Consider the following 13840-nt stretch of genomic DNA (forward strand, 5'->3'; position numbering starts at 1 on the left):
TCCACTGGCTTTAAACGCACTTACCAGCGGGGCAGCTATTCTTGTATCCTGTCAGACAGGACTTTCTCAAGCAATGTAAACAGCATAATTTAAAAAACTTACACTTTAAAAGTAATTTGTATTATATTTAAGAAGACAAAAGAATCACTTCCTAGAAAAACCCGAAAAAACTGCAAGACAGAAAACATAAAAGGGCTTTCAAAATTTTTAAATTATTTCAAAGAAATAATTTAGATGTCACAAGTATTTATGGTATTATTACAAGATTTACCTTTAGAGTGAAAAGAAATGAGACAGTCACATAAAGGCCAATTTTCTACTGGCTCATTCAAAATAACATCCTCTTCAAATATCACCACAGTTATATACTTAAACATGGAGAGGCGTTCAAGAATTTCCTTCATTGGTTTGGACTTTGATTTCTTAGCCATTGAACAAATCCCCACTGCAATTTGTCTTTCTGGTGGCTGGAAAGGAGGTGGGGAGAAGGAAAAAATAATTATTACGTGCTCTCAAAACACAAATGGGTTTTAGCAGCACAATACTAGAGCAGGTATTTTCTCTTAAAATTCACATGCTACCTTTAATTTAATTTTTATTCAGGTAAATTGCTAGCAGATAACAAAATGCAGCATAACAGCATATCACACTGCATCTTCACAAAAAAATGTCCCAGGAGTGAAACTATTTAACAGCTCTATATTACTTTTTGTGAGTATTGTTACCAGAACAAACAGATATGATCAAAAGCTAAGTCATGAGTGTCAAATCTGAACAAAATCATACTTACGGCTTACTCTGAAATCAACTGGCAATTGATTTTTCAATTATGTAATTTTTTTTATGTCTAAATAACAGTCACAAGGCTTCTCATCATCTAATATTATGTGAATTATGAAAAGGAAAACTAGAAAACAAGAAACTACTTTTGTAGATTTCTGAACTATTTAGTGCATAAACAGTTTCACTTTTTTTTGTATACTCTATATTTACTTTCACAATGAACTTTCAATATGTTTTTTCTGTCAACACTATTTCTAAAAGCAACACCAACCTACTGTGCTCTATAAAGAAACCCAAAAACCCCACACAGCAATTCTTTAATTCAACTTAATGCTCTTTGAAAACCTAGTCAGCTACCTTCCCTTGCCAAAACAGACTCATTGAATTGAGCTACCTCAGCTAATTTTGCACTGCTACTCTGGATTCCCAAGTTATTTTTAATTGTGGGAAGTGCTTTAGCAATGCTGTCTTGCATTTAGGCTTTTTAGATGTATTTACAATTAGAGAAAATTTAATCTATTCCATAAAATGCAATGTTGCAAAAAGATCAATGAAGAGTTAAAAAAATTACATGACTCATGTATAATAAAATTAAGAGTTTGTCTTAAGCAAGCTAAAAACCAATAAGCACAGTGCTCAAATACAATTCAGAACACTCTATAAAGATAATAAACTAAGGTATAATTTAAGATTAACTTATTATGCACTTTCAAAATACCAAGATAAGAAAGAACAACAAAAAAAATTTAAAAAAAATTAATTATGAAGCAATGGACAGTACACAGAAGAGAATTTCCCAATAGTTTTTTTGCTTCCAGCTAACCAAATAAATAAAACAGAAGCTTATGCCATCAAGTACATTCCCAGAACCCAAATCAAGTCTGCAAATCATGCACATCAACCTCAGTTGCCCTGAAACTCTCTAAAATCAAGCACATCTACTTCACAGTTCAAGGTATACTTAATTTTCTTGCATCCCTCTTTTCCAAACATTACTGACAGATCATTATCTTATCGATATCATATTGAATATGATTTCTCAATTTGGAACACCATTTCAGTACTAGACTTACGTGAGCTAATGCCATTTTTGAAAAATAATTAAATACTGAAAAACATTTTGAAAAAAAAAATTTTTAAACCACTTTTGAAAAAAATTTGGAAATCAGAAATAATGTTCTAGAACAAAGCATACTAAACAAAGGTCCCTACAGTACTTACAGAGTCATACTCTTCCTCCTCTTCTTCCCCATGGTCATAGAAGTGTTCGTAATCTGTAGATCTGGCTGAATCCAGTAATCCTTCTCCATCCTCTCCACCCACAAAGAATCTGGGAGGATCATTCTCTGTTGCATTAACAGACATGGTTACAAGACCTATAGAAATCTATGTAAAAATTGCAGGCACTCTGGCAGGTGAGATCCTGGGCATGTTTCCTACTCACTCAGGAACACCAAAGCTCCTGCTCTTTGATATTGCTTGTGCAGTGCTGCCACTATGATTGCGTTGTTTACCAGGCACTGTTTAACTTGTTATCATCTGCTCATTACTTATTAGATTTGCTGCTTCAAGAAACCGACAATGTGCTGCTTTTTCCCTGAGATGGTGTGACTTTTTAACCTACAAGAAATAGAGGAGAAAAAAAAAAAAAAAAAAAAAAGACACACTTGATCAGGTGAGATAAAATAAACTCTTCTCATTTAGGAAAAAGTGTTTGGACAATTATGTACCTCTGAGCAAAGCATCAGAAAGAAAACAGTGTGCATCACACAGACTCTACTTTTAGAGGTACATTTAGAACATGGGGAATAGTTTCAAAATTATTATCAAACTACCAATACATATATTTTAGAAATAGACAATGTAACTCACGGAAGTAAAAGCTGGCAAATGAATTTTTTTCTTAGCTTAAGAAAGCTTAAGTGGAGAGTATATATTTTACATGAGAAATACAACAAAAATATTCTCCAATATTGACATTATTTTACTCACTATCTATGTTATCAACTGTTTTTTCCCACAGAAGTTTTGCGACCAAATGGCAATGGCAAACAGACAGTAGTTCTAATGAAAAACAAAAGCCACCATCAGGACTGTTGAAAAAAACCCCTAGTCTTAAAACTTGATTGAATCTTCTCTACGAAAACAAAATGTATGTGACAGCTTGCAACAGTGTTGCCTTATTTTCACTCCGAAAAATTAGAAATTACAGAGATGGACACTAGCACTGCCTTCCAAAATAAGGACTTCTAACTACTGATGTAGCAGTGAACACATATTACACCCTTTTAACTGTCGTGTGAAAATAAAACATTGGCAAAATAACTTCTACACAGAAACATACCCACAGATCAGGCATCTGTTGTTTTTACAAGGTAACTGATGCTGTGAGAAGTCTATGGATTTATAAGTTTCATTATAATGTATCACCACTTTTTAGAAAATTAACAAGCAGTTACTTCTTTAGAAGCTCATCTGATCCAATGGGTTAGATGGCTTATTTGCAGGTCATTACGCAAGTGCTATTCAACAGTGATGTCTCAGCAGAACTGAATTTGTTTCTAAATATCAGTCAAAATGACTTTGGCTGTCCTATGAACTAAGTGAAGCAATAGTAAATTCCCAGTGGTGATAAACCCGTTCAGCTTCCTGTCTAGGGGAGGGTAAGCAAGGCAAAAGTTACCCAGAAAGAATTTGTTCTAATTAAGAGGCTGTGGATCAATAATACCGTTTTGGTTTTGGAGATAAATTTCAGGAGACAACACCCTGGAATGAACGTCTCATCTAAAGAGAAAAAGCCCTTCCGTTAACTCCTATTTCTTCTGCCTAGGAGAGAAATTGATACTGTAATAAAAGGAATTGATTCCTGCTAACTAAATTGTAACTGTTATTAAAGTTATTATTACAAGCAATCAAAAGAATCAGTATTACAAGGCAGATACACCCTGTAATACAAACATAAATAAATTTGTGCTGAAGTTATAACCTTGTCTGATAAAATTCCTAGCGTATTTCCAGGAAACCTTCTCTGACGAGATTCTAGTGATATGCAGCAAGGCCAACATGAATATGCGTTTGCAGGGAGCATGCATGGTCAAGAAACCTCAGTCTTGTAAGACTGTAACTCATGAATATTCATCTGGAAGAAGTGTATTTCCAAGAAACCTGACAAGATTACAACATATACACCCAGAACAACATGAATATTTGTCTACAAGGAGTGTATCCCAAGAGACCCCCAAAAAACCTGAAAACATATAAAAGCACCTAGAGGCAGTTGAAGTTTGTGAAGCATGGTGAAGCAGTGCCAGAGAGCCCTTCCCTGCCTCACCCGACGCTGTTTGCCTGCTACAGCATCAAACTGAATTTTGCTTATGACTTTTCACGATTGTATTTTTTAATAAATTATTTTTTATTAATCAAATTGGCTACTCATTTATAACGCATCCCTTTACAGATGTCACGGGTTAAAACTGAGGTACAGGATGTAGTTTAGAAGATAAGTGATGTCCCAAGATGAAAACAGCCTTGAGATGGACAAAATTAGAACCACTTTAGGCATTGGACCTAAAAATCAGTAAATATCAGACCAATGAGTAGATTCACGTAACACAACGCATAGTACGCAGGGGCAAACCTGTAAGGTTATCCAAAAGACAAAGAGGAAGAGAAGCCTTTGCCAAAAGACCACCAAAAGAAGACTGAAGACCCCCTAACAACAAGTGAAGCGTGCGCTGTGAAGAATAGTGAGGTAAAATCAGAAAAATCTGAAATAGGAGGAAACTTACAGGAAACGTTAATGAATATGTATAAGCATACAGTATACAAGTTTAGCTTGAAGTGCTTTGTTTTGTACGTGAGGCAGGGTGGGAAGCCTCCGTACCCCGGTCAGTTATGTATGTGAGGTGGGGTGAGAAGCCCTCCCCGTACTCCAGTCAGTCTTGCTTATGCTTTAATCATAGTTAATTACTGGCAAATTATATATATAAATTGTAATTTTTACTAAATTGTATTCTATTACTAAACTGTATCCTTTTATACCAAATTACTATTCAATTTACTAAATTGTATTAATTTTTAATTAAACTGTTATTAACTCAAGGGACCTAGCTGCCGAAATTCTAATTTCATTTATAACAATCAATGAAATTTATTTCACAGCAGGTGAAAGTGAAAAAAAAACCCCAAAACACCTGCTTATTACAACAAAAAACCAAACCAAAACAACAACAAAAAAAAAAAAAATCAGGAGGATGCCCATAAGGCACAGAAAAAGACTGAATAAATGCTAGATATGAATTCCCAGAAACCTAGCCTCCACACACCCAGACATTCACCAACAGCAGTGAAAAAAAAACCCTCATAAAAATGCCCGGGAAAAACAAAAAATACACAGGCTGATCGTGTGGCCCAGAAAACAAAATGACAGCTGGACCCTTTTGTCTCTGGGAAGAGAAGATCACACAGCAGCCCGGAGCAGAGCAGGGCTGGGAAAACTGTTGAATTTCTGCTGAGTCTCCTTCTCGCAGCAGCCGAAGTTTGCGGATTTTAATGTCCTTGCTCATATTGGCTCAGCTCCTCCTCTGAGGCCTCGGGCTCAGGGCGGTCCTGCCGGCCCCCCGGACAGACAAAACAAAAACAAGCCAAACTTTTGTTCAAGGGAGCAAAAATCCAAAGAGCCGCTGAGAGGAAGCCCAATACAGCTTCCAGGCTAGGGGTAGGCAAAGGGAAAAAAAAACAGCCTTGCTTCAAGCTCGCAAAAAAACCAAAACCGCAGAGATTGAACAGAGCCCGCGCCCAGCGCTCCCGGGCTCTAACCTCCGCCCCTGCTTCCTCTTACTGCAGACATTTCTGGGCATAAAGCAGATGATCAGGGAATAAAGTATCATCATAAAATCACCCCAAGACATATACAGAAACATCGGATCCAGAAGTTGAAACTGAACTCTGAGCATAAGGATCCTAGGCTCAGAGAAGAGAATTAAAAATGTTTATTTCTTAAACTTATTTGCTGCGTACCCGTTGTCCTTCAATTCTGATTACAAAAAAATTACTTTCCCTTAGAATGTGAAACTGCAGCTGTTTGCCTTTCATGCAATAAGAACAAGATGAAATTTCAAACACCTAATTCATCTAACTTTAACAAAAGTCAGAAATTGGGTGTTCAGGTAAATTAATCCTGTTTATGACATGATAAAGAAAGAGAGCTTCCCAAATCCTATTTCTAGCAAGCTTCAGAAAGGCAGAGATTATTGCCAAAATATACTGGCAACTAACACAGAATTTTATAAAGATATTAAAACCAAAAAAGGCCCCTGATAAAGCCAAAAAATGAAGTTTGTCTTGCTACCAAAAATTACCCAAAATATGTACATTGGTAATCAGTTTCTTAACAGCTTTCTAAAATGGAACATTTTCTCATAATGAAGGAAGAACAACAACTTGAAACATTCAAATAAATTGAAGGTCTTAAAACAAGACTTTTAGGCTTCTTTCCCCTATCTATCCCTGCAGTATACTTTGTGAGAGCAGCAGAAGTGATGAAGTTTGTGTACAATTGGTGACTGGTTATTTCATGGGGATATCCAGCATTAACCGAGTCTCTCTAGCCCAAAAGGATTACTTCTCAAAGCAAGTAAAACCCACACAAATAGCCTGAAGGGAAAGAGCATTATACTTATCTACAAATGGCAGACAGATATAACCTGACATACTTCCCCAACAAACGTATCTGAAAACTCATTGTTCTGCTACTTTCCCCATTCAAGAATCTGGAGACTGCTGGTGTTACGCGTGGCAAGCACATTGCAATAGGGCTTCATCTCCAGAAAAGACTTTGAACAGCCACATAGTTCGCTTGGAATTAACAGATTATTTTCTCCAAGATTAACACTGTTCATCCGTTTGAAGGCAAATGAATAACTAGGTTGCCACCCCATGCTACTTTCACTAGACCCCAGAGCTTTCATACTGTTTGTGAAAGTAACACTGAAGGCTATGGATCAGAAAAGGATACTGACGTTTCTCAGGCTTATAAACTACTGCATGAACTCACTGAATTGCATATAAAGTGGCATTCTGACTGCTGATGGTTGCCAGTTTATCTCCCTGACAGCAGATACTGTAAGCTAATGTCATTACCATAAATTTGTGTCAGGATATATTAAAAAAATTACCTAATTTTTAGAATTAATGCTTTCAGGGATGGGAATTAAAATTCTTATCCCACAAATGGTACAATAAAAATTGAGCTATTCCCTTCTTTCTTGTCATATGTGAAATAAAAATAAAGCAAGAAAAGAGACAAGCAAAGAGAAATACGAATTGACTGGAACTACAGTGAACAACTTACTCAAGTCCTCCCAAACACCATCTACAGTTATCTGACATCAATAATACAGTAAGATCATGCTTGAGTAAACACATGGTTCTCTAGCTGTATGCCAAGGAGAAATAATAAATGGCAAAGCAAGAAGATGGTGCTGTCTTCCTGCTTTAGAAATACTATTAGTGCTGATGGAAGAAGCTTCCAGTACACAGTGCCCTATGCAGAATTCTATCTTGCTGCCCCTTGAGCATGTAAGAGTCTTGCCAGCACCATTTTTCTGTATTAAGAAGTCAACAGCAGCAGCAGCAGCAGCAGTATAAGGGGCAGAGATACTTTATGTTTAGATCTTGCCCTTGGTACATGAGCATAAGGTCATTGGACAGTGAATGTTAGACAATTATGTACTCATCTCAGCCATGAATGACTGCACTGTAAGCAAGACAAAACCCAAAGCTTTGTGTTGGAATATACACTGACCTAATTTCCAAAGAGTCAATAACGTCCAGACAACCACCTCCCACTGTGCTATGACCTCTCCAGGTAAAATTAACTAGACTATGTTCTGTTTAAACATCACTTGTTACACAAGACTTTTCGTCCACAGTTTATAGATAAAAAAAAATCTTCACTTTTGAGAAATGTACTGGTGTTCTTAAAAAGATTTTCAACCAAATGTGTGGCCTGTCTGCAACATGGTATGTCTTGGACAAAAGCACAAAGCATCCCCCCCCCCCCACCAAAATAAAATCCCAAGAAACAATATTATAAATATATAAAATCAGAAATTTTTGATAGTCTGTGCTCTGCATTCCAAGTTCTGTATCTACTCCAGTAACACTCTACAGATTTTTCTTCTAATAGAACATCTCTCAATTACCACAAGAATATTCTAAAAGAATTCCAAAGCATACTCTGAAAGAATAAGCCAAAACCTCATCCTCACGGTGTGAACAGATATATCCACTGTTTTCCTGTCCCAATTCCTCATGTTTCAGCAGCTCAGGGATCCAGCACTGGTGTTTCTCATATTTACTTAGACCATAATAAAGATTACTATCCCAGTAACTGTCAGCAACAAGTCAGCTCAACACAGCAGCAGTGGTCTGAGCAGTCATGAAAAAGGGGCTCTAAGTTTTAACACTCACATTTTGAGTACTAATAAGAACATATACAACTCCTGTACAAACAGAAGTATTTCACCTGATTTTTTCTTCTGTCTCTGCAGCCATCAGAAGAACAAATATACACTTTCTATACTGCACACCAATGGAAACTAATGGAACAAAACTGTAGTAAAAGTATAGTAAAAGTGCTTCTTATCTGTTACCTCAAGAAAAAAAAATGTATGCACACCATGCATTCAATAGTTACAAAATATTTTTAAATTTCCAACCACTCAGGAAAACAACTTTTAAAAATGCCATTATATCAAAGCAGTGACATTTACATTGTGGAATTTACCAAACAAATAACAAAGAATCATAAGTAGTGCTCATCTGTTACATGATTCTGCTCATCTGTTACGTGACTGTTCACATATATGTACAATACATACTACTAACAAAACAGACCACTGCCCTGTGCTCTACCTCCATATTGCTCCTTTTAAAGTTTCATTTTTTACTGCTGTAGGCATATTCCAACTGCATCCCATATCAGCTTCCAGCGATTTAAATTATTTCATTAAAACACATTATAAAATAATGTTAATAGCAATTTTTCAGATAGTCTCAAGTTGACAAAAGGTTTTCGATATCTGCCTGCTAGAACCTCTATAGCTAATATTTTCACTAAGAGTACATTTAACAGCAAAAATGTTTGACTGACTCCTGCTGAGGCATTTCATCCATTTTAAAACTCCAGTTCTGCAATATAATTCATGGTGTAACAAACCACCAAAGACAGACAGTTTGTTGGGTTGCTCGTGATGCAAGAAAGAAAGCATGAAAAGGAAAGAAGGTGGAAGCAGAGGACAGACAGGAAGAAGACATGACCAGTGGAGTCTGACAGCTGAGAGCACCAAGCACGGCAATCCCAAGAGATCTCTGTGCATGTGTGACACCTTTCTACAGATGATGCAAAAAAAGTTGATAATACTTCAAACTTAAATGTGAGACTTTAGAACTACTAACAAGAACTCATATTCAATAATAGCATTTTTTCAGGTCTGACAAACTATCAGGAAGGGAGAAGAGACAGGACAGTCAAAAGGCAGAAAAAAAGGGAAAGGATGCCAAACACATAAGCTGCTGAAGACAATGCTGTCAGTAAACCATACCTGACTTATCGCTGTACCTTACACAGCAAGAGATACATATTCTCTCAAATTTAAAACTTGACAGAATTTAAACACAAAATTTCTCCTGGGTCATGTAATCAATAATAAAAAAAATAGCATTTACATACAGATGTTGTTCTGTATGCATCTTGTTGTCCACCATGCATCCTATGATGCTGAGCAGTAGCTGTCAGCGTATTACTGAGATGGACAAAATCTAAAAAAAATCTATTGAGCAGCTCTATCCCAATATCTCTTAATCACAAAGTACATTATAGTTACTTCCTGATTATACTTTTACACAATAACAAAATCTCAAACTCGAACAACCTAAACAAACCAACCAAACCCCAACAATGAAAAGAAGCAAATCAACACAAAGAAATAAATCAAACAATAATCACAGAAAATTCAAGGGGATATAAGGGTTTCAGGTGAGTACTGGAATTTATAAGGTCCAAGTATACTACATGAAGCTGAGAAAAACCTTCAGCTCTCTTCATCAAAAACAAACTTCAACAACCTTATGAAGTTTATCATCACCTTCAGTAATTCAGCCCTGCTTTGTGGATGCTAATTCTGAAGCAGGCAGCAAAATGCCTGTAGAATTGCAGACCACATAGCTTTCTCAAGTCCTGCCTGAGAAAGTGGCCTGGGAAGTTTTAAGGAGGATTTAAAACAATCCTCAGAGACAGAAAACATCCTTGCAGGTGTTGTTCCTCTGTCCCTTGTTTTCTTTGCAGGAGAAAGTCAGGGGGTGGTGAGCCCTGCTGACCAATGATGGTGATGTAGTAGTTTGCTAACCAAGAAGAGTTTCCTTTCTGTACTTTCTATGTATCAGTCTATAAAAGAGACCTGAAGGAATAAAGTAGGAGAAAATCTCCTGATTGACTCCTAGAGAGTCTGTGTTGCTCTTCTCACCGTTCCTAATAGAGCGACACTGCTTAGTAACAGTAAGCAAGAAACTCCACTGATGTGCAAAATAACAGACAAGAAATAGGCTAAAAGAGGGTAGCAAAGAAAAAAGATTATTATTAAAAAGACTACATCACACAGCTTTACAAGAACTAAGTCATCTGCTCCAATATTGCATCAAATACTGAGCTCCAAACACTGAGCTCTAGATTTCATAATATGCTAACATATTCCCTAATCATGACAAGAAACTCCCAGAAAAGATGAAAAGTAGCCTTTATTTGTTGCTTTTAGCCAGACACTGATACTGCCTACAAGCCAAGCACAGCTCTCAGACTGCCACATGAAAAGACATAATCTATGCAAATGACAACTATGTACATGCTGTCATGCCTTTCTGTCTGTAGGAACACTGCAGATATTTTTTTACAATGTTCCAGAAGCATCGCTATTTAGCAGTTAGGCTAATAGCATTACTCCACCAGAAAAATTACAGCAGTTCCCTTTCCAAAAGAGACTATGCACCTTCCAGTTTCACTGTAGTGAAACCTCAAAAAAACTTCTTAAGACTAAAAGGAGTCTTCCTTGCCAGGTAAGTGCCTGCACTGGGTTACCCGGTCAGGTTCTGGCAATGAGTGGGCTGCAGAGGTGGCTTCTCTAAGAGACACCAGAAGCTGTCCATGTGTCAGACAGGACCAGTTCCAGTCAGCTCCAAGATGGACCTGCTGCTGCCCAAAGCTGAGCCCCTCAGCCATGTTGCCGATGCCTCTGCCATAGGTATTTAGGAAAAGGTAAAAATTACTGCACAGCAGCTAAGAGGGGTGAGAATAACTGAGAGAAACAACTCTGCAGACCCCAAAATCATTCAGAAAGGACATTCAGGAAGTGCTCCAGGCACTAATAGGTTCCCCAACAGCCCACTGTAAAGCAGGCTGTGCTCCTGTAGGCCCACAGAGGTCCACAGTGCAGCTGAGACCCACCAGCAGACCATAGGGAACCATAGGGAACCTTGGAGGAGGTGGATGTACCCTGAAGGAAGATGTAACCCACAGAGAGTCTATGTGCACTTGCAGGAGCTGTGGCACATGGAGCAGACAAATGGACAGAAGTGTCTAGAGGAAGCCCAGTCCTCTGATAGGCCTCCTCTCTGGAAATCTGTCCTCTAAGATACAACAAAACTACTCAGTCATGGTGACTAAACTGTGGACCCCTTCCTGCTTCGGGACCCCATGTTATCTCCCTGTAAACTATTGGTCATCTTATCCCAGTCTCAGACCATTGGTCCCTTTCCCAATTCTTCCCTTCCCTATAAAAACCCCAGCTTTTGCCTGGTTCAGGGGAAGATTGTCACTGGCTCCCTTTGCTGAAGCCTGCCAATAAAGGACTCCACAGAACGCTACACAGTCTCCCGTCTCTTGTCTGTGCATCAGCTGGGGTAACCCATGAGCAGAGCTGAGTTGAGCTGAGCTGATCACAAGAGCAGAAATCACTTCTAAAAGAGCTGATCACGTGAAGCTTCAGGCCACGCTCCTAATGGTTACCTCTGGCTGGAAACTGCCTGAGACTCCCTGGATGGCTGCTCCTTCCAGGACCCCTATCCGGGATAGCTGATGGCAGAGCTGGGGGTCAGACAGACCCCCAGTCCCAGCCTCAAAAGATATGCTGTTCCATCCAAAGAGGATGGAGCCCTCTTTTACTTAGGGGATCATAGTCAGTGCTTAAGTAGTTCTTTATGGACAAATAAAATAATATATTAGAAAAGCTATGTGAAAAATGTGTCATTGTATAGTAATTATAACAGAATGGTTTTGGTTCAGAGGGACCCAAAAGATGACCTGGTTACAAACCCCTACCATGGGCAGGGAATGTTCCACTAGACCAAATTGCTCCAAGCTTGATCCACCCTGGCCTTGAAGATATCCAGGGATGGGGCATCCACTTCTCTGGATAACCTGTGCCAGTGCCTCCACACCCTCTTAGTAAAGAACTTCTGCATAATATTTAATTTAAATCTCTCCTTCCTAATCTTATAAGTCATTCACCCTGGTCCTATCATGTCTTTGTAAATAGTCCCTCTCCAGCTTTTCTGTAGTCAATCTCCCTTTAGTTACTTAAGGGAGATTGACTACAAGAACTTAACTTTAGTTAAGGTGGTCATAGAAGGCCACTAAATCTGTCAAATTTGCCATAGTGAAGTCACACTGCCTGTCATCCATCATCTTATTTTCCAAGTATCCCAGGAGGATCTCCTCCATGATTCTGCTTAGTAAGTACCTGGTGGCCAATGAACGTGTTTTCTGGGGAAAAAAACCCTACAGCACAGCTACCTGCACTCCATCTTCAGCAGCAATGTAAACTTGCAGATGTTTTTACCCAGTGTCTTTCAGCTTGGTGGTTAGTACACACTTCCAACTAATAGAAAACAGGGAGCTGAAACCTCTGATACAGAAGGTAGTATATGTCCTGTTCCATTCAATTGTTCTAATCACTAAGTTACCATAATCCAACTTCACATTCTTCATCCACCACTAAGTGGGTTTTTGTCAGGTTTTTCGGGTTTTTTTTGCTTTGTTTTGATGTAGGTTGTTTTGTTTTGTTTTGGGATTTTTTTCTTAAGGTGGCCTCTGGATTGCTTTTTACAGGAAAGGGCTTGCTGATCCGTATTCCAGGCAGAAGACAGGTCCTTAGTCTGCCAAATCTTTCCAGTGAGACACTTCCACACACCCACTCTCAAACATCAGTAATCTAGAAATACCTGCCTTACTGGCGTTTTCTACTCTGCTCAGGAATACCTAACATTTCTCAAATTCTGTATATCTATTTCTCAATTCTGTATATCTAGGCTAGTTAACAAGCCTCAGCTACCTAAAATATTTTAAAAATACCTAAATATTTTTCTGAGGACCCTTATTATTTTCCAAGAATAATGGATGTGTGTACCAAAGTAATGTTTGTAACAAAAGTAATATTCAGTCTTATCCTCTGTATTACAATATCTTAGGGGACAGGAAACTGAGAAGAGTTGTGCCATGCCATGTAAGTCAGGAGTCTGTTAAGAGGCCAGCTTTGCAGCAAGGAAATACATGCCTTCTAAGTTGCTAAAGAGAAAGATTTCTAGTCTTAAAGCACAACTGTTCCAGTTTTCAAAAAATAATTACTTGGCTGATTTCCCCATGTCTGCTTTCTCTCACAGCAATTGCATAGTTAGTTAGGCAAAGTATTTTCAGCAATTTTGAATCACCAAATCTAAAGTAAAATAACTTAATAAATAACTTAATAATAAAGTGGGTCTTTTCCTGACCAAGTTCTTTGCTGGCAGAACTTACTTTTCCATAACAGTTCACTAGCAGAAGAAGAGTGACTTTTCAGCACTGTAAAACTCTGAGTTTTATTTACAAATATTGCAGTGTCACAAGCATATTTCAACTCTCCGTTTCAAATTGCAAAATAAAACATTCCCTTAACAGAAGAGTTAAAACAGCCTTAGAAGTCTAGAAAAACCTATCTGGTAAATATCATTCTCCTACCTTCCAGAC

At 38.0% G+C, this 13840-nt stretch overlaps 1 protein-coding gene across 50 annotated transcripts in view; it reads right to left on the minus strand.

The window, feature by feature from the left end:
* The window catches only part of PPIP5K2 (diphosphoinositol pentakisphosphate kinase 2), a 52816-nt gene that overhangs the window by 36965 nt on the left and 2011 nt on the right, over positions 1-13840 (minus strand). For 30 of the 50 annotated variants that reach the window (XR_015280755.1, XM_086868592.1, XM_023943389.2 and 27 more), the window contains exons 2-3: positions 2005-2403; positions 272-467 (exon numbers count right to left, since the gene is read on the minus strand). Coding sequence is in view for 49 of the 50 variants with exons in the window: in XM_086868592.1 (XP_086724718.1) it covers positions 272-467; positions 2005-2148 (340 nt within the window). In the remaining variant the exon portion in view is untranslated. Of the gene's footprint in view, positions 1-271; positions 468-2004; positions 2404-2775; positions 2843-9932; positions 10039-13840 lie in introns of those variants that run through there. The other 20 variants (XM_086868596.1, XM_086868601.1, XM_086868591.1 and 17 more) reach the window with 3 other exon arrangements.

This window comes from Cyanistes caeruleus, chromosome Z, assembly GCF_971803275.1.
Source record: "Cyanistes caeruleus chromosome Z, bCyaCae1.hap1.1, whole genome shotgun sequence".
Taxonomy (NCBI): Eukaryota; Metazoa; Chordata; class Aves; order Passeriformes; family Paridae; genus Cyanistes; species Cyanistes caeruleus.